Source organism: Nylanderia fulva, unplaced genomic scaffold (genome assembly GCF_048542155.1).
Source record: "Nylanderia fulva isolate GAGA-0341 unplaced genomic scaffold, ASM4854215v1 Scaffold21, whole genome shotgun sequence".
Classification (NCBI taxonomy): Eukaryota; Metazoa; Arthropoda; class Insecta; order Hymenoptera; family Formicidae; genus Nylanderia; species Nylanderia fulva.
The window spans coordinates 356,824-375,966 of NW_028190275.1; the positions used below are offsets into that span (position 1 = coordinate 356,824).

The 19,143-nt window shown below is 38.2% G+C and overlaps 1 protein-coding gene across 2 annotated transcripts in view; it reads right to left on the bottom strand.

Annotated features, from left to right (window-relative positions):
- Positions 1-19,143, bottom strand: part of svp (COUP transcription factor 2) — a 126,830-nt gene that overhangs the window by 90,101 nt on the left and 17,586 nt on the right. Inside the window, exon 2 of one of the 2 annotated variants that reach the window (XM_085482671.1) lies at positions 13,494-13,643. In XM_085482671.1, the coding sequence (XP_085338797.1) occupies positions 13,494-13,643 (150 nt within the window). Of the gene's footprint in view, positions 1-13,484; positions 13,644-19,143 lie in introns of both variants that reach the window. The other variant, XM_085482670.1, reaches the window with a different exon arrangement.

Consider the following 19,143-nt stretch of genomic DNA (forward strand, 5'->3'; position numbering starts at 1 on the left):
GAAAATAATCACACGCACGTGGGAGAGTGACATTTCTCGACGAGACGACTGTCGCTTCCAGCTTTCCGGTCCTCGTCTTTCGTTAATGTTCCCTCTCTTATTCGTGACACCGAGGTGAAATATGCGCGTTACTCGGCCGTGATTCACCTGTTCGAATTCCGAGCGCGAATCGTTCGCATGATGGCGGCATCCTTACCGGACGACGACCACCAGGTCGTCGGCTTTCCCACGGTGTTTACGTCAATGATGTCGACCGATGACGGTCCGCGCTATCGCGTGTTTTACGCGCCCACGTTATTATTCTTACCTCACATCTCACAGACTTCTTACTTATTCACATATATATATATATATATATATATATATATATATATATTAATTCTTCGACAATTTCTCAATTTCGATTTAAAAAATTGAAAAAAAAGTAAACCCTAAAATTACGGATATATATATATATATATATATATATATATATATATATATTATTAATTTAAAAAATTGAATGATTTAAAAAAAAAAAAATATATATATATATATCCGTAATTTTAGGGTTTACTTTTTTTCAATTTTTTAAATCAAAATTGAGAAATTGTCGAAGAATTAATATATATATATATATATATATATATATATATATAAGTAAGAAATCTGTGAGATGTGGAATTTCTCAATTTCGATTTAAAAAATTGAAAAAAAAGTCAACCCTAAAATTACAGATATATATATATATATATATATATATATATATATATATATATATATCCGTAATTTTAGGGTTGACTTTTTTTTAAATTTTTTAAATCGAAATTGAGAAATTGTCGAAGAATTAATTTCTCCCGTCCGTCGATACCAGAGACGTATTTTTCTCCGTCGAGTCAGCTGACGCGTGAATCAAATCAACCTTGTGAGTTGCGCGAATCAAATGAGCCGTGCTCGGCAGTGATAAATAGAGATTTAATGAAAGGCGAAGAAGGTGCGGGAGAGAGAAAATTCACGCGGTTGCCCGGGAATCCGCGGAATTCCGTGTGAAATCCGCGAGGAAGCCACGACGGAGGGTGAAACGCGGACGAAACGGCACGTATTCGAGAGAACGTCGTAATTGCCGCATCCTGACGAGAAAGGGGAAGAGTGTCCGCGGGAGAAAAGCGGCGGAAACTTGCCGCGATGCAACTTCACCTGCCTTGATACACATCGCGCGAGATAGAGATGGGCAGACACGTATCTCTCGAGACCGGGTCTCGAGAGTCGGTATATAACTTCGATGAGTTCGGTCTAAGGATCATCGACGACTGTCTAAGTTGTTTCTTGAGAATTCCAATTTAATCCGAATTTTAAATCTCCATGTATTGTATTAAATTATAATATATTGAATTAATTGTATATTATATAGTTTTTAAATTAATATATTAGATAAATTGTATTATATATTTTTTTATAACTATATAACTTCGATGAGTTCGGTCTAAGTTGTTTCTTGAGAATTCGAATTTAATCCGAATTTTAAATCTCCATGTATTGTATTAAATTATAATATATTGAATAAATGGTATATTATATAGTTTTTAAATTAATATATTAGATAAATTGTATTATATATTTTTTAAAATTAATTTAATATATTATATTATATAATATATTAAATTAATTTTAAAATAAGTAAGAGCGTAAGAAAATAATTATGTTGTGTATGTAGAAAAGAGGCTCCAGCTTTTTTCTAATATTTTTTGCATAGGTAATTTCGACTAATTTATCATCCAACGTAATAATAATACAGCTCGAAGGGGAGAATTAAGTATTTATACGTGCCACTGCCTCTGGCAAAAAAAAATATTCAAGTATGAATAAAGATGTTAATTGATACAAATTGCGAGATTTGTCGTTGTACTGAGGGAAATTTAATCGAGCGTAACGATAAACGACCTCGATGTGACTATCTTGAAGCAAGTTGTATATATCTAGACGTAATATTAATTATTCTCGCGATACAAAAAAAGCATTTTCTATAATATATTTCTCGCTTATAAATAAAGATCAGAATTTTATGATATAGGTAAATGTTCGCGCTAAAAGTATAACATTATCGCGAAGGCGTTTGATATTTCTATGAATTCACTTCCTTTTAAATAAATTACATTTGTAAGAAAATTAATGTATCCGAAAATCGATCAATGATTCGCGAATATATCCGCCTTGAACGAACAAAACAATGACTCGGCCGCAATCAAATATGCATATATCGATATGGTTTTAAATGTAAATGGGTATAAACAGAAGTCTAGGAAAGCGAATAATGATGTCGATTATTTCTAGCGTAGACGTTTGCGCGAGAACCGCGCATAAAGCCGACTGACATAGCAGGCCTTTTGCAGCTGAACTTTCACATTCTGATTGAAACACAGTGAGCTCGATGCTCCAGGAGTTCTTAAGGTCACCATTCGAATTGATCCGCTGTTGTTCCGAGTCAAAAGTCGTTTGTTCCTAATCATGTATACGTTGATCTAATACACATTTTTAAATTATTTTTTCTTTTTTCGCATACTACGAATCCACTGAATTTTCAAGAATTTAAGAGATATTTATATATTCGTTATCACATTAATTTTGAATATTTGTTAATTAATTAAACTACTTCTAATTTATCCACGATATTATTCGTTAATGCATATATTGTATATAATTAATTAATCCTTTGCTATGTTTTACCTTATGAATATCCTAAGTCTCATTAATTTGTTAAACCTTTCGGTTAGATTCGACGAATTGAATCGAAGATTCTAGAGAGTGGCAGTAAAGTTTCTCAATTCTAATGCTTCTGTTTCGTAACAGCTTGACGCGCAATCGATGACAATGCGAATTGAGTCGCGCACGAGCGAAAATTCAATGTCAAATTTCCGAGGATGCGCCTCGTCGAATATTCAGTAGCGATAATTCAGTGCACGCGTGAATCTCCGAGAAGAAAAAAAAAAAAAAAGAATAGACGTGTTGACGATCGAGTGGAAAAACCGTGGCGCGTTTGGATTGGCCGAGGATGAACAAAAGGCGCGAGTTTACGCGCACAAGGTGGACCTTGCACCGCTGAATATGCATATCGGACTCGGCCGCCGATCGTAATCCCCCACAGACGGTGTCAGGCTCTCTTGACCCGACAGTTTTGTCATGGTAATGCGCCTACTTTGTATTTTAATGCACGGAAAGAGATTATACGGGTAAATATGGGGAAACGTGGTCGCTCCGCGCGCCAGGAAGCTTGTGCGATCGATGAAGAATTTTCGGAGTAGGCGACGTCTAGTGTTCTCGAATCATAGTGCTAACAAAATCTTCATTGCTCGTCGAGTTGGACAACTCTCTGTCAATTTCCCTTTGATAGATGTGACGGGAGATTTAAACGGAAAAGATTTCTTTTTATTTAATAGCCTAGTTTCATGTATTGTATTTAGTCGTGTGTCGAGTCGATTGTATTTCAATCTTGCAAAGATAATTTTTTGAGATGAGAAAATTATTTGTATGAAAACGTTTAGAAATTTTTTATCATATCTATTTAAATATTATATTATATTTACTTGTCTTTTCCTTCTAAAATATTTTCAATTTGCATATATATGTTATATTTATTTCAACAAATTGAAGCACTACTTGTTAGATCATAATCAGATTAACTTAGAAACGTATAAGAAGAGAATTCTCACATCACACATATATATGAAGCTTCTTTCTTCCGCGAAAACAAATCGAAGCGGACATCCCTTTTTAACAGTTCCCTTCTAACATTAAAGATTGTTGGATCAGACATGTATGGTTCTCTCGGAAGAGGAAAAAAGAAGTAGAGAGTAATAGATCATACGTAAAAGAGACGACCTAGAAAATGGAAGTAGTCAACTGAAGTAGAACGATTAATCACTGTAATCCTGTCAAAGTCGTCCACATTTCCACGTGTCGTAACTTTCCGCAACCTTTTCGCGAGATACGCGACCGATCGATTCGTCGCTATCGAGTGCGAAGCGAAACAAGAATCCGGCGGGTTGCGTATTAAAGTTTATCTGACTCTAACGGTATTTTGAATCGCGGCTCTCTACTCTCTTGGATTTTTATATAAGAGAATTTTTATGCATTCTCTACAAACAACAAACGTCCGCTTATTTATTTATGGCTTCTCGAATAACAAAAATGGTATTTTTGTTGGCGGAGAAAAAGCAACAAATAGTCTTTGAATTATAATCTGTGAATATAAAGATATTCGCAAATTATAAAATTGAAATTTATTTTTTCAGATGACACTTGAGTGGTGCATCTGCTTTAGAGAACCAAAAATAACTTTTTTGGAAAAACTTTAGATTCCGAAATTTTTAGGCAAATATATTTACAGATTTACAAGTATAAAAAAATTTTTTTAATTAAAAATATAGACTGTGAAGGTCGCCTTTAAGGTATCTTCTCTAAAGTATTTAATTTTTTAATTTCACACGAGATTTGGAAATATGAGAGTGCTCGCAAATTTGCAACTTTGGCGGAGAAGATTTTTATGGAGTTCTACAGATCATATTTTTAAAACTAAAAAAAATTTGTATTTAATAATAAATATCTTAAAAAAAAACACATTATTTAGCTTTCTAAAGCAGGCGCCCCCTTAAGTTGAACTTCGAGTAAAAAGAAATGAATGATTACCGTTTACACTTCATTTGTTGAATAAGTTGTAAATTATTCTCATATAGTGTACCTATAAGATGAAGAATATTTTTTTCTATTTAAAGTAGAAATTTCATTACCTTTTTTTATATAGAAACCATTCATAATTCGTGTCAAACTTCATATCGAAAATAAATGAGCAGATGTTCTGTACATCTCGCGGCCTGTTTTTCGCGAGAGTCCAACAAGTAATGAGCTCCATCGTGAAGATAGGCTGATTTTCTCTCATCAATTACATCCTCGGCTGATCAAAACGGCGCGCGCGCGTATTCTTATCCCCCCTGGATGCGGATAAGAGCAACGAAAGAGAGGAGTCTCCGAGAGAGTCTGGCTGCCGGCCGGATTACTAATCATTTCCCGGGTCCGAGAAACCTCGCTAATTGATTAAAGTCACGATCCTGACCCTGCCGTAATATCGGCAATCTCTCGCCGGCGTATACCGCGAGTGAAGACAGAGCGAGGGAGAACGAGATAAATAAAGATGAAGAGAGAGAGAGATATGCTCCCCCTGGATCTTTCCTTCTTCCGCCTTTCCGTGTGTGCAACGTGCATGCACCTCTTTATTTTTTTCCCTCTCGTTATTCCTTAACCTCCTCCACCATTTTGACTCACCTCGTCGTTGCTCGTCGTCGTCCGCGTCGTCTTCCCATTGTTGCTCCATCCCGGCAAGGGAAACAATGTCTAATTTCAGTTAATGCGGCCATAATGGCCCCATCGTCGGGCCGCGGAACTTCGACGCCGGGAGAGAGAGATAAGTGAAATCCGCGCCGTGCACACTTATACACACACACACACACACACACACATATATATATACACACTCACGCGATCGCGATCGGAGCAGAGGATTATCAGCTGGCTGTCTTCGAGGATTTCATAACTGGCGGAGATCCTCGTGCGCGGTTGCGAATGTATACGATTATCTGCGATCGAGGCAGAGTAACTGTCGAGCGCTCGATCGATCGATCGATCGATCGATCGATCGATTGCGCGCGCGCTCGCGCGCGGCAGCTGATAAATTGATGAATCTCTCCAGATTCTTCGGGATTCCGAAACGCGGATATGCGCCGAGGGAAATTCTTGAAGGGAATCTTTGTTAATTTCATTCCGTACGCGATTTAACATCAATCTGTGATAAGAATCTATTTTTGCGCTGTTATTATTGAGATTATGATATGACTCGCGCGTAATTACGTAATGGAAAAACTTTCGAAATAATAAAGTTTTGAACATTATTTTTTTATAGTAAGAATACGAAGGCTCCATGTATTAAATACAAATTCGAAAATAATATAATATACAAATAATAATTTTTTTTTGTTTGTAATTTTACTATTTGAAATTTATCTATTATTTATCACTAAATACTTGACGCACATATGTTTGCTACCGCATTAAAACAATTTTTCTAGTATCTAATAAATATAACTAACTTAATTAAATAAAAATTTAACAAATATATAAAAACTTTAAATATTGATGATTAAAAAATAAAGACAGTAACATTTCATGCTTGCTACTTTCGAATTAGTATTGCAAGTAACTTAACACTTTCCTAAACCTTTAATTAGTTCAGAAAATAACTGCTGTCAGGTTTAAAACGTAATCCTTGCTAAGAGAACCAAATCGGAGCGCTTAATCGGAGAAAACCGTAAATACATAAAACTGCGTATAACGGCGTAATTATTAGGAAATCACGTGATTGGTAAACAGACGGAAGGATAACGAAATAAAGCAACACGTACGTTATGAGACAAGTGTGCGTACAGGTCGGAGCAAATGATTGGCGTGAAACGCGTGCACATAAAGAACGTGAGAACGGAAAAAGAAACGAGACGAAGAAGAAAAGGAAAAGCGCAAAATGGGAGAGAGATGGAGAGTAAAGTGGAGATGAAGAGAGAAAGAGTTCGATACATTTCTGTTGTGCAACGACGCCCGCGTAATTATAACGGGCGTGTGGGACGGTCGTTTGATAATGACTTTCTGAATGCAGGTCTCCGACGATGAAATTAGGGTTATTTGCCTCTCGAGTTCTCTCTCTCTCTCTCTCTTTACGTCTCGACTCTCCTGCCATCACCTTCCTCATCGTCGTCGTGCGTCCTGTCTCCTTTTGTTGCGGAATTAACGAACGTTCGACGAGAGGTATATGTAAACGTGTGCCCATCGTCCATGTGTGTGTGTGTGCACACAAATTCAAGGTATGCATATTCATGAAATAATAACCCGCGAACCCGTCGGTCAAATAAATCGATGTAATAACATGTCGTAACATATAATCTTCGATTTAATTTCTTTAATCAAAATGAGACATTAGTCCCGTAATATCGTTTCTTCTTTTGCAAAAGAAAGTGATTTTTATTTCTCGTAACACTTTTGTGCTAACATTTAATGCTCGTATATTTGATAAAAACGCGATTAATATATATTAAAAATTTATCACTGCGAGAGAATGTTTTTAAAAATATATATGCAAATATACATAAAGATTTTGAGATATAATATCATGCATCTTGGACAAATTATAATATTAAAGTCAACAGACCATTTCTCATTTACGAGTTTACTAGCTTGTTTCATTATAAAGTTGAATCCATTCTTAAATCTTTATCGTTAAATCTTTACGATCGCAAAGGGAAACCGAAATGATATCGGAACTATAATTTTTAATGCGTTCTTAAAAGCTATGTTTCTTTCGACATAATCACGTGGAATGGAAATACATCCGTGTGTAAATGGGTTAATTACTTTTCAGCACGCGCATAAATTACAGCGAGCTGGTCACTTTAGCGCGGAGAATATATTATGCGTCGCGTGTTGTTATTTTCCTGTTATTTTTCTTTTTCCCTCTCTTTAAGAAGCAAAAATATCGAAGCAGGCGCGAACTAACGGCCACGGGTTGTAAAATACACAATACGGATTTATCGCGAGAATAGTGCGCGCGCCGGCGAACGAATACGTTTTCCAAGTTCCTCGTTTTAACGAGCGTATTAAGTACGTAACGGGGCCTCTTCTAGTCTAGTCGCGACTCGCTATCGGTGAATCGCGATGGGTAGACTCGATAGTTACGCGACCAGCTAAAGAGCGCCCAGCATGATAGAGCTAATCTCCAATTCCGTACTCACAGACCGGAAAAAATTCGACTAATCAGACATTTTTTTTTTTTGCTATAATGAAGACGAGTTCGAAAAACTCGTCGAATGCTTTATACAAGACAAATTAAATACATGGGATTTAATTTAAATGCACAAGGGAAACCGCACGCTCGGAGATTAAGATCTTGAAAAAAAAAAAAATAGAATAAAAAGGTCGATATGTCAGCCAACCGTAGATTGTTACGCGATAAGAGGGACTCTTAAAAATATATTTTTTAAAAATTATTTCAAGGATTCTTTATGAACGTTTTATCGCTTTCTTATCTGTAATTGTTTCGTGATTTGTGAATTTTTATTTAGACATTTTGAATCGAGCATTTTTCTGTCAGCGTTATATATCGTTTTTACGCTCCTGTAAAATGTGCTTCAATATTGTTACGTTTTCCAATAAAAAAAATATATATATCGATACTTTGCATGATAAAAAAATGACACGCTATTTGTATATCAAATTTGATCGATTACACTCGTCGATACTGTTTAGAAAGCTCGAGTTTCACCTGAAAGATACGGATATATCGTATTCTGGGGCTGAGGTCTAACAAATTACAAATAATAACTCCGGCATTAATAAAGATCTGCAAGAGATCTCGCGAGTATCTGCGCGAGTCGCTCGCCTTTTAAAATAAATTGCACTTTGCGTTTCGCGGGCGATAACTCACGCATCGTCGCGCACTCGTACACACGAACATAGCCATACAACACGACCACCACACCGTCGTCGTCGTCGTCGTCGTCGTCGTCCTCGTCCTCGTCCTCGTCCTCGTCCTCGTCCTCGTCCTCGTCCTCGTCCTCGTCCTCGTCCTCGTCCTCGTCCTCGTCCTCGTCCTCGTCCTCGTCCTCGTCCTCGTCCTCGTCCTCGTCCTCGTCCTCGTCCTCGTCCTCGTCCTCGTCCTCGTCCTCGTCCTCGTCCTCGTCCTCGTCCTCGTCCTCGTCCTCGTCCTCGTCCTCGTCCTCGTCCTCGTCCTCGTCCTCGTCCTCGTCCTCGTCCTCGTCCTCGTCCTCGTCCTCGTCCTCGTCCTCGTCCTCGTCCTCGTCCTCGTCCTCGTCCTCGTCCTCGTCCTCGTCCTCGTCCTCGTCCTCGTCCTCGTCCTCGTCCTCGTCATCGTCATCGTCATCGTCATCGTCATCGTCATCGTCATCGTCATCGTCATCGTCATCGTCATCGTCATCGTCATCGTCATCGTCATCGTCATCGTCATCGTCATCGTCATCGTCATCGTCATCGTCATCGTCATCGTCATCGTCATCGTCATCGTCATCGTCATCGTCATCGTCATCGTCATCGTCATCGTCATCGTCATCGTCATCGTCATCGTCATCGTCATCGTCATCGTCATCGTCATCGTCATCGTCATCGTCATCGTCATCGTCATCGTCATCGTCATCGTCATCGTCATCGTCATCGTCATCGTCATCGTCATCGTCATCATCATCGTTCTCGAATAGAAAAGGAGGGGACGCGGAGAGGGGGAAAAGCGCCAGGGTCCCGAAGTAAACGCACCATCCCGAGCGCTCGCAATTAAGGGTTAATTAAATTGAGCGGCTTCCTAGATTTCTGTAATCATCGCGGACAGTATCTACGGGGTAATCTTCAGCGCATCCTGTCTGCCTCGAGGGCCCCACGGAAGGAAGGGGCCCCCGAGGTAAGGTCATGCACCCCGCTGACCTCGGACCATCCCGTCTCTCCCTCCCTCTCTGTCTCCCCTTTCCGTGCCACCTTCCACCGTCTTCCCTACTCCTCGCGCTCCTTTAGTCCTATCTCTGTCCGACCACCTTCTTCCCTTGCGCTGCTGTTCTGTTGCTGCTCCTGCTGCTGCCGGCGATACAGGGCCTCCCTCCCTTTTGGTCTCCGCCACCCTCCTTCTCCTTTTCTTCTTCTTCTTCATCTTCCTCTTCTTCTTCCTCCACTTCCTCCGCTCGACCCCTCTTCCCTTTCCTGTTCTTTTTCTTTCGTGCGAGCATATACGGTATACGTAGGTATATATACAATATATATATATGTATATAGGGGGCCAGGTGAGTGTATACAAAGTTACGTGCCCCGTGCTCGCGAGCGACTCGAATTATTATCAAAGACCGGGGCATCATCGCGGATAATGGGCGGATGTCGTTGTGACAGGGCAGAAAACGCGACGTCTTCTCTGCACTTGTATACGTTCCTGTGGGAAAAGCCGCATCGCGGGCAGCCGAGCCGTCGTCTCTCGTGCGAATAATCGTGCGCGCGAGTTTCCCTTTCGCGAAGTCCTCCTCTCTTTCTCGTTCACAATATCAGAGAGTCTGGGAAGTCGTGAGCTTTCTTTGTAAACGAGGGAGCCCTATGACTGAAGTTAAGGGACGATTCTTCCGGTGTCTCTCGGCACTAATGATTAGTATAATGTTTTTTTTTTAATTCGGCCAACACAGAGCCAAAGCGCGAAAAATTAATTTTTCGGAACTGTATCTCTTGGTTTGAGATCACTAAGTTCCATATATATAAATTAATCTCGAAACTTACATATGGAGAATTTCATACATTTTATTTCATATGGAGGATTTCGAGATTAATTTATATATGGAACTTAGTGATCTCAAACCAAGAGATACAGTTTCGAGTAATTAAGTTTTCGTGCTTTGGCTCTGTTGGCCGAATTAAAAAAAAACATCATATTTATATTCTTTATATTGAGAGCCGATAAAAATAATTTCTTACTAATGATTAAGGGTAATGGATATCGGTGAGAGACAAATTTAAGAAATACATTTTTAAATGAAGCAAATGTTAAAGAAAGTTGTGCGTTCACCTAATTTTCTTTCTCCAATATAAATTATTCGCTCAAAAATAATCCTTCCTACACGGAGAAAATTTTCTTTTAGAATTTACCCTATGAAAATCATGGTAATCGTGGGACAATATATTATTGGAAGAAATTTAGAAGAGTTTTTCCGACTAATATTTACCACAACGAAAATATTAATATCTACCACAATAAGATGTAAAATATACTCGATTAATTTTACTACGTACCTATATTAATCTATGTTATTGTGGTATATAATTTATCTCCACTATTGTTAAAACCTTTTTGGCTTCTAACGTCTTGAATCCTAAAAAGGATGCGGAGCAACGTGTTTTGTGATCGATTGATCATGTGCTTAGAGAGCTAACAATTCAACATTAATTCGAACTTCTCTCCCAATTTTCCTCTCAACACGCAGAATAACCTTCCGCGTTCGTCGATGATGATGGGCCGTGCAAAATCGACGCGTGCGGCCGATACGCGTAAAAACGCGTGATTTACCGGGTTTACGATCGCGGCGCGAGCCCGCTTCGGGGCAGACAGACAGGCCGAGTCGTCTCGGACGGAAGTGGGTATACACCTGGGCAAACCTGGTGCGAGAGAGAGAGACAGAGAAAGAGCCGATGACCAGAGCTTGCGCGCGGCGGAACAAGGTTAGATGTTATCGCGCGCGATGCGAGTAGCCAAGTTCAAGAGCGCTGGAACGTGGAATCACGGGCGGGGATAAGGCGTGGGAACCTTTCCGGCCTTTTCACGGGCTGTAATTAAAAATTCCTGCCCGCAAAACCGACTTCGGCACGCTTTGAGACCAGTGTCCCTTTTGGACGTCGTCGAAGGAATTTCTTTTCATGACACGCGGACGGTTCGAAAGACCTAATCAGGGTCTCGATGAAAAATTCCCTGACTTTTTCGGATTTTCCAAGACCAGACATTCCCTGATTTTTTCCCTAACCTTATTATATATATATAGCATTATTTTTTCCAAATATATAATTTGCATATATCTGTATGATAAATCAATTGAACGTTAAATCGTGAGATTCTTGAGATATTTTTGTCAACGATGAAAAGGTTCGGAAGTTAAAAAAAAAAAAAAAAAAAAAAAAAAAAAATTTTGACGATGAAAATATAAATTAACAAACACGCTGTAGACGGATCGATTTTTAACAACACAAAATTCCCTGACAATGCCCGGTTTTCCGGATTTCCCTGACCGCTAGACACCCTGAAAGACCTATAGACTCGCGACTTGTGTTTGATATGTAATAAATCGTTGCAGAAATAATAATGCTGCGTATATATGTAAATTATTACAAACACACATACGTATATTGTAAATTGCAACAATTGAGAGTTGCTATCGACGTCTTCAATTATCGTTTATTATTCAATTATTACGTATTAATATATGTATACGCAATGCCATAAATCTCGCAGCTCGATCGGAAATAGCACGTGATATCAATCACGATAGTTCGCGTTTACAGGCCGTGTGACGGAGAGTTTAACGGGTGATCATAGCGAGTCGCATGGCGAGGTGTTATCATCATTGGATCGATAGATATTCGTCGGCGATGTTTCTGTGTAGATATAGCGATATCAAACAAGTGGCTCCTTAACCAATGGTCGTAAAGAGCATCGTTTTCTTCGAACAAATTGCAAAATAAAATTGAATTTATTGCCTCGCCTCGTATTTCGAATCGAATTATGAGACAGCAAACGGAGACAGCTTCGTTATTGTGCACTTTGACTCGCGAGTGCGTTGCGCTATTTTAAACCTCCATTCAAAATTTGCTCCAATATCGAAGAAACATCGTTTCTCGTCGCGATGACTTTTCGCCCTTTTGCTACAAAAAAAAACGAGCAAACAAGCAAAACAGGAGAAAAGTTTCAAGTGCCAAATGTAATATACATATCTCAAAATACTTCGACATTGCAGTTTGCATAAAAAGCAAGAAAAATTTGCATCATTTAAATTTAGAAAAATACTTGTGTATATTAAAGCGTATAAAACAAGACTCGAATAATAAATTGTTCCAAGTTGTTAATATTTTACTTAAAAAATCGTTTGATAAAGATTTATTTATTGTAAGAGTTTTAACAAGGCTCTGTAATATAAATATAAATTAAACGTATAAGACGGGCAACAAGAGCCAAATCGCGGATGACAATGCGTTATCCTAACGAAACTAAATAATTCTTCGTTAGAATTAAATACCGGTGCACAAGGCACCAAATTTTTACTTGGACACGGCCAAGATTTTAAATATGAAATAATCTCATATTTTGAGATTTAATTTCAATACCCCTTTAACCCCCCTACGGAAAATAAATAAATATGCAAGAGAAAAATATGGATCCGAAAATCGCTGAATCGGGAATCGAACCCGAGACCTTTCGCTTGCCGGGCGACTGCTCTTCCAGCTGAGCTATTCAGATCCTTTCGATTCCATACTTTTCTCTGTTATATATATTAATGTTGGTAAACAAACGCATTTTTTAAGCCAGCGTGTATCAAATATAAGAGTTTTAACAAGGCTCTGTAATATAAATATAAATTAAACGTATAAGACGGGCAACAAGAGCCAAATCGCGGATGACAATGCGTTATCCTAACGAAACTAAATAATTCTTCGTTAGAATTAAATACCGGTGCACAAGGCACCAAATTTTTACTTGGACACGGCCATTTATTTATTGTTCTAATTCCTACTGATAATTTTTTTCTACAAATTTTTTTCTAGAGCTTGGCATTTGTATAAGTTCTCCCTCAAGCACATTTTGAATCTATACAACAAGACGTTCTTGCGGCCTCGATATGATCACCAGTTGAGATCTAACGCTAATAAATTCAAAAAGGGTTCAGTACAGTGCATACCTTCCCGGCGCATGCCCATCTTCAGGCACTTTTTCAAGCGGCAAAACTGGCACTGGTTCCTATGGTGTTGGTCGATGGGACAATTTCTGTTCCCTCGACACGAGTACGTTAGGTTTCGCCTCACGCTCCTTTTGAAGAAACTCTTGCATCCTGAAAAGAAAAATAGAGTTTGTTAAAAAGATAATTGCCAGAGATTTGTTCGCATACAACAAACTTAAAAAATTTCTTAGATATTTATTTTCTCGAATAAAAATGTCTAATTTTAGCCTTCCTCCTGCAAATTTATTAAACAATATAAAAGATATTTAATTCTCTCTAAAATAACATTTCTTTAATTATGCCACAGCATTTAATCTCGTTGAAATCTCGCTGAAATGGCCCCGCTGTAAAAATGTATTGTAAATTCTCAGCAGCCAATTTAAATTTCAATACTTTAATAGAACTTTCTCCATTAATGTCATGTGCGATTAGTCACCTCGCGCGCGTGTTCAATCTTTTAAATAAAAACATCAACCACCTCGCCGCGACTATAATAAGAGATTACTTTTCTACCAACGTTCAATATTAATTCACACGTTGCAACAATCACGGTGTGTAAATCGCGGAAGTTGGTACAATCGACAATCGATAAAGCATAAGCGATTAACTGCCACGTGCTGAAATCAAGATCTATCTAAATGCAGATGGTATGCAGATTCCTATTGATAGAGCTTATATGAGCAGCCATAAACACGACGCTACCAGAGTGCTTATGGAATAACACGATAAGTTTCTCTTGTTATTGGACACATCTCGCGCTACACACATAAAAACGTGCACGCAAACGACGAAGATTGCGTGGCGCGTGATCAGAGAGGAAAGAGAAGATCAGCAGAAGAAGGGATGAGAGACTCGGACCGATGATACGTGATTACGCAAATTCTGTAACATGCACGTTGCAACGAGACCGAGATGCACCTTAAGGTCAACGTAGGGAGCGCGGGTCTAAGTTACGGTGGATGCACGATCTGGCACAATGACGTATACATGCATACATACGCGGTGCTCCTTATGGGAGCGAGCCGAGTCTCTCGAAAGTGCCGACGATCACGAAAATCCTATTAGTAGCCAGCCCGAGAGAGATCGAGAACCCGGCGCTCTCTCTTCTTCGTCATCGATGTCGACAAAGCGCGGGCTTTCGCCGCATTATTCCCGTTATCTAAATTGATGTGACCGGTGGTTTCGATAACTTCGCTGAAAAGTCCGTCCTGTGGGAGCTACTATCCTCCAGAACATTTATAGACATGGTACTTATAAATTAATAATGCAATTCATCAGAATAAATAAGCCCGTCAGATTGATCTAAACAAGTCTCTACGTCTGTGAACAATTTATTATCGAGTAATTTATCTTTAAAGAACTTTCATTAATTTTGCAAGCCTAAATATGCAAGCTCAAAAATCTTGCGATTCTTCTTGAATCGAATATAAGATACACTGAAAAAAATCTATGAAAATTGCTTGTTTAAAACTTGGAAAAATTACTTAATGATCACTATATCAATTTTTTTCCATATTTTTTTCTAAAGTGAAAATACATCATTCATGTACATTATTTTATAGCATTTATACATTACTAGCATTTCCTATATGTAATTCCATGTTTAATGGCATATTTTTAATCTTGAACATATATAAGAATATACATAATGATTATGCTAGGTAAAAAAAACATAAATATAAATTTAACATATATAAGATAGGCAATAAGAGCCAAATCGCGGATGACAGTGCGTTATTCTAAACGAAACTAAATTTTTTCGTTAGAATTAAATACCTGTGCACAAGGCACCAAATTTTTTACTTGGGCACGGCCAAGATTTATATCTTGGCCGTGCCCAAGTAAAAAATTTGGTGCCTTGTGCACAGGTATTTAATTCTAACGAAAAAATTTAGTTTCGTTTAGAATAACGCACTGTCATCCGCGATTTGGCTCTTATTGCCTATCTTATATATGTTAAATTTATATTTATATTACAGAGCCTAGTTAAACTCTTAAAAAAAACATAATTTTACACACAAAGATTTTATATTAATCCTGTATTCAAATGCCCTCATCTTTCTATTTCTATTTTTTTCCATATTTTTTAAAGTGAAAATACATCATTCATGTACATTATTTTATAGCATTTATACATTACTAGCATTTCCTATATATAATTCCATATTTAGTGGCATATTTTTAATCTTGAACATATATAAAAGAATATACATAATAATTATGCTAGGTAAAAAAAAACATAATTTTACACAAAGATTTTATATTAACCCTGTATTCAAATGCCCTCATCTTTTTATTCGCAAAAAAAAAATGTACCGTAATGCTAATCGTATCGAATCGACAGCCCTTTGATTGGCGCGCGAACGGTCGCGCTCGTAGACTCCTTAATGAGTGGGTTAGCTTAATTGCGAGTGGTAATGGAGTGATGGGTGATGGACGGAGGGGGTCCGATAAAGGGCCACGGGGTGATGACGTGGTGCGACACAATTCAATTTAATAAACAGCGAGGCGAGTAATAATTCCACGTCGTAAAAGCACGTGGGACACGCACGTGAGCCGGACCATCAGCGCCGGCCGGCGTGCGCACGATACCGGGGTTAAAAGGTGATATCGGGCTGCGCGCGTTGGTTTTAATTAAAACGGATCCCGCCGGATAGAACGCGCGAGCGCGCACCTGCGCGCCGAGCCAACAAAATCAAAGGTATCTTCTACAGGAAGTGCTTCAATTATCGAGGTTACCCTAATAAGAAACGTCAGAAAGTGAAACGGCTGTATTATATTTTTTAAAAAAACGAATTTCAAGATTCGATAGGAATCTTATGAATGTGAAACACATTACGAAATGTTTCTAGATATATAATTTAAAATGTTAATTGAAAAAAAAGAGATATATAGGTTTAAAACGATCTTTATCTATAATATATATTTTACTTCGTAGCTGAAAAAAAATGTCGACACTCGCTCTCCCTCTTATTCTTGCGATATACCTATATATGATCCCCCTGTCTCCTAGTTTGACTAATGACGTTGCTCTTAAATGCCGATGAGACGTTAATAATTACGACGCTATGAGGTTTATTAGATATACACTTCGCAAATTCACTCGAAATTATTTGAGCGAACGGCGATAAAATCCGCGCCGGGTGGAATTACGGCGATGCTATGTAAAGAATCGTGCGCGTACTTCATAAGGATTACGTGTACACTTGGCGAGAGAGGCTCGGTCTTAGGTGTAGCGACTATCACGATCGATGGCACGACGTGTACACATACAGATAAGTAGTTACCGTAGCTAAGTCGGCAATTTATATCGTAACAGGACGCCCGCTGCGCACGAACTTTCGAATCGAGATAAAGAGGTGGCTTCGCTCGCGCGATCTGTAAGTCATTCGCGAGCTCGCTATATTTGACGCTCTCGTTCTCTCGCGCACAAGATCCTGAGAAAGCATCCTCTATCTCGTCGTCAAGATAGAGGACGCGATATCGGTAACACGAGCGATCGCGTGAAGAAAAGCGTGATCCGGGAATGAACTGCTGAACGTGCCTTTTGATACCTAACAAAGATCAAATTATCAGCTTTTGTCAATTATAAATTTTGGTAAAATTTTAATATTTATTAGTAATTCATATATACATATACATGATAGCTGTCTTATAGTCAGGTATATAATTAAGCGTTAAATGTAAATATATATATACTGGACATTATATTAAATACAATTCACTTGTAAAATTTAATATGTAATCTATAAAATTGACTCTAATAAAGACTAAAATTAATATTGCATTAAACAAAACAAGGTTTAAGACTATTAAGGATTTTTTGAGTTTTAAATTGCGCTTATATACTTTCTGTTTGATTTTTATTAGCCTACTTCCTACCTGAATTTTATAATAATATATAGAACCGTCAAGAGGGAGATGAAAACTGATCCAGATTAATTTTCGCACTAAATCACCTTCTCGTCTTTAAAACCCAAAGTCCTTGACGCGCGACGTTATCGGCGTTATCCCTGTCGTTGCCGACGTCGATGTCGCCGGTATTGGCAAAAACAACGTGCAAGAAGAAGAAGCGGGGGAAGAAAAAAAGACAGAAGGAGAGCCGGGTCGCCATAACTACAAATTGCATCGTTACACGCAAATTACGCGATTATTCTGTGCGAGCCAACCACCGGACGACCACGCAGTACATGTGAGCTCTGTGGTAGCGCGAGAGAAAGAGAAAGAAATAATGAAAGAGAGAGAAAGTAAGCTCTCGCGGAGCACACACTACCGTTTATACTTTCAGATTGCAACTTGCACGCTCGCCGCGAGCTCAAATTGCTCGCGTCGTTGAATTTTCATTGCTCGGACTAGTCTTTCGTGGCCGACATGACGCATTTCGAGTACTCTTCTGAAGGGACAAATTCTCATGAGCGTCGATGAAAGAACCTTAATCCAGTCGGACTTAATCCCGTATGATATCTCTCTCTCAATTGCGGATTAAAAGTCCTAAGTTAAGCTTTCCAAAATGCGCGATTAAAAATATCAAATTTTAAAAATGTTTTCATATACGGCAGTATAAGTTATATACCTTAAAGTATCGTTATAATTGCAGAGTAGTGTATAATACTATCAATCTTGCGCCACAGTTGCAGACCCAATTTTCTTTGCTTTCCTTTAATCGCGATTTAATTCCAGATAATCGATTTTCTATAGCTGTGATTTTTTGTAAAAGAAACCTTGGCGAAGAACTCTAATCGAGAAAATATACAATATGATGATTAAAGGCACTATGTAAAGTTGTCGAAATATTCGATCAATTCTCTCGATTAAGCTCCCATTTGTGACGAAAAAGTAAACGTTCACCGTTCCATATTAATATCAAGGAGACAATTCGTCACACTGTTGCTTATCCTTACAAAAAATACCGTTTCAAAGGTCTCCAAAGAGGCCTGATCGGCTAACTATCGCATCTAATGAGAATTTAATTTAATTTTAATAGATTGCATTACTCACAGTCTACGGTAATTATGTCGTAAAATCGACGCGTCCTTACCGAGGCGTGAATTTGCAGCAGATTGATCGATTTACACTTCATATGCATTATCCTCAATGTGCATGAAAAAACTTCAGAGAAAGTCGATTTTTCTTAAATATCGGGAAATATTGAAATGTAAAGAAAGTTGCAAAAAGCTTAATAAAAAAGCGACAGTAAAATATTATTTAATTGACTTTAATCTAATTTAATATCAAGCGAATTCGCATGCTACATTATATATAAAAATTTTCTTATAGTTGAAATTATATTTACTTTCGAGTTAAATTAAACCGATATATTTTTCAAATTTCATTTATATAGCAAAAGTTTGCAAATGTTATTCATGAAAAAGTCGATCTAGCCACAATTAGAATGCAATAAAATAAAAAAGATAAAATATCACTTGATATTTAAATACAAATATGCTAGAAATATGCTAGACAGCTCTGCAACGTTGCAGTCTCAATAAGAAGGAAGCGACTCGTATGAGAGGATCGCGAGAAAATAACTACAGGGTTTGTCCGGAAAGTAATGCGTCGCATTTTTTTGTGACGCGACTATACATCGCAGAGCGATGGGACCGGTTGGGGA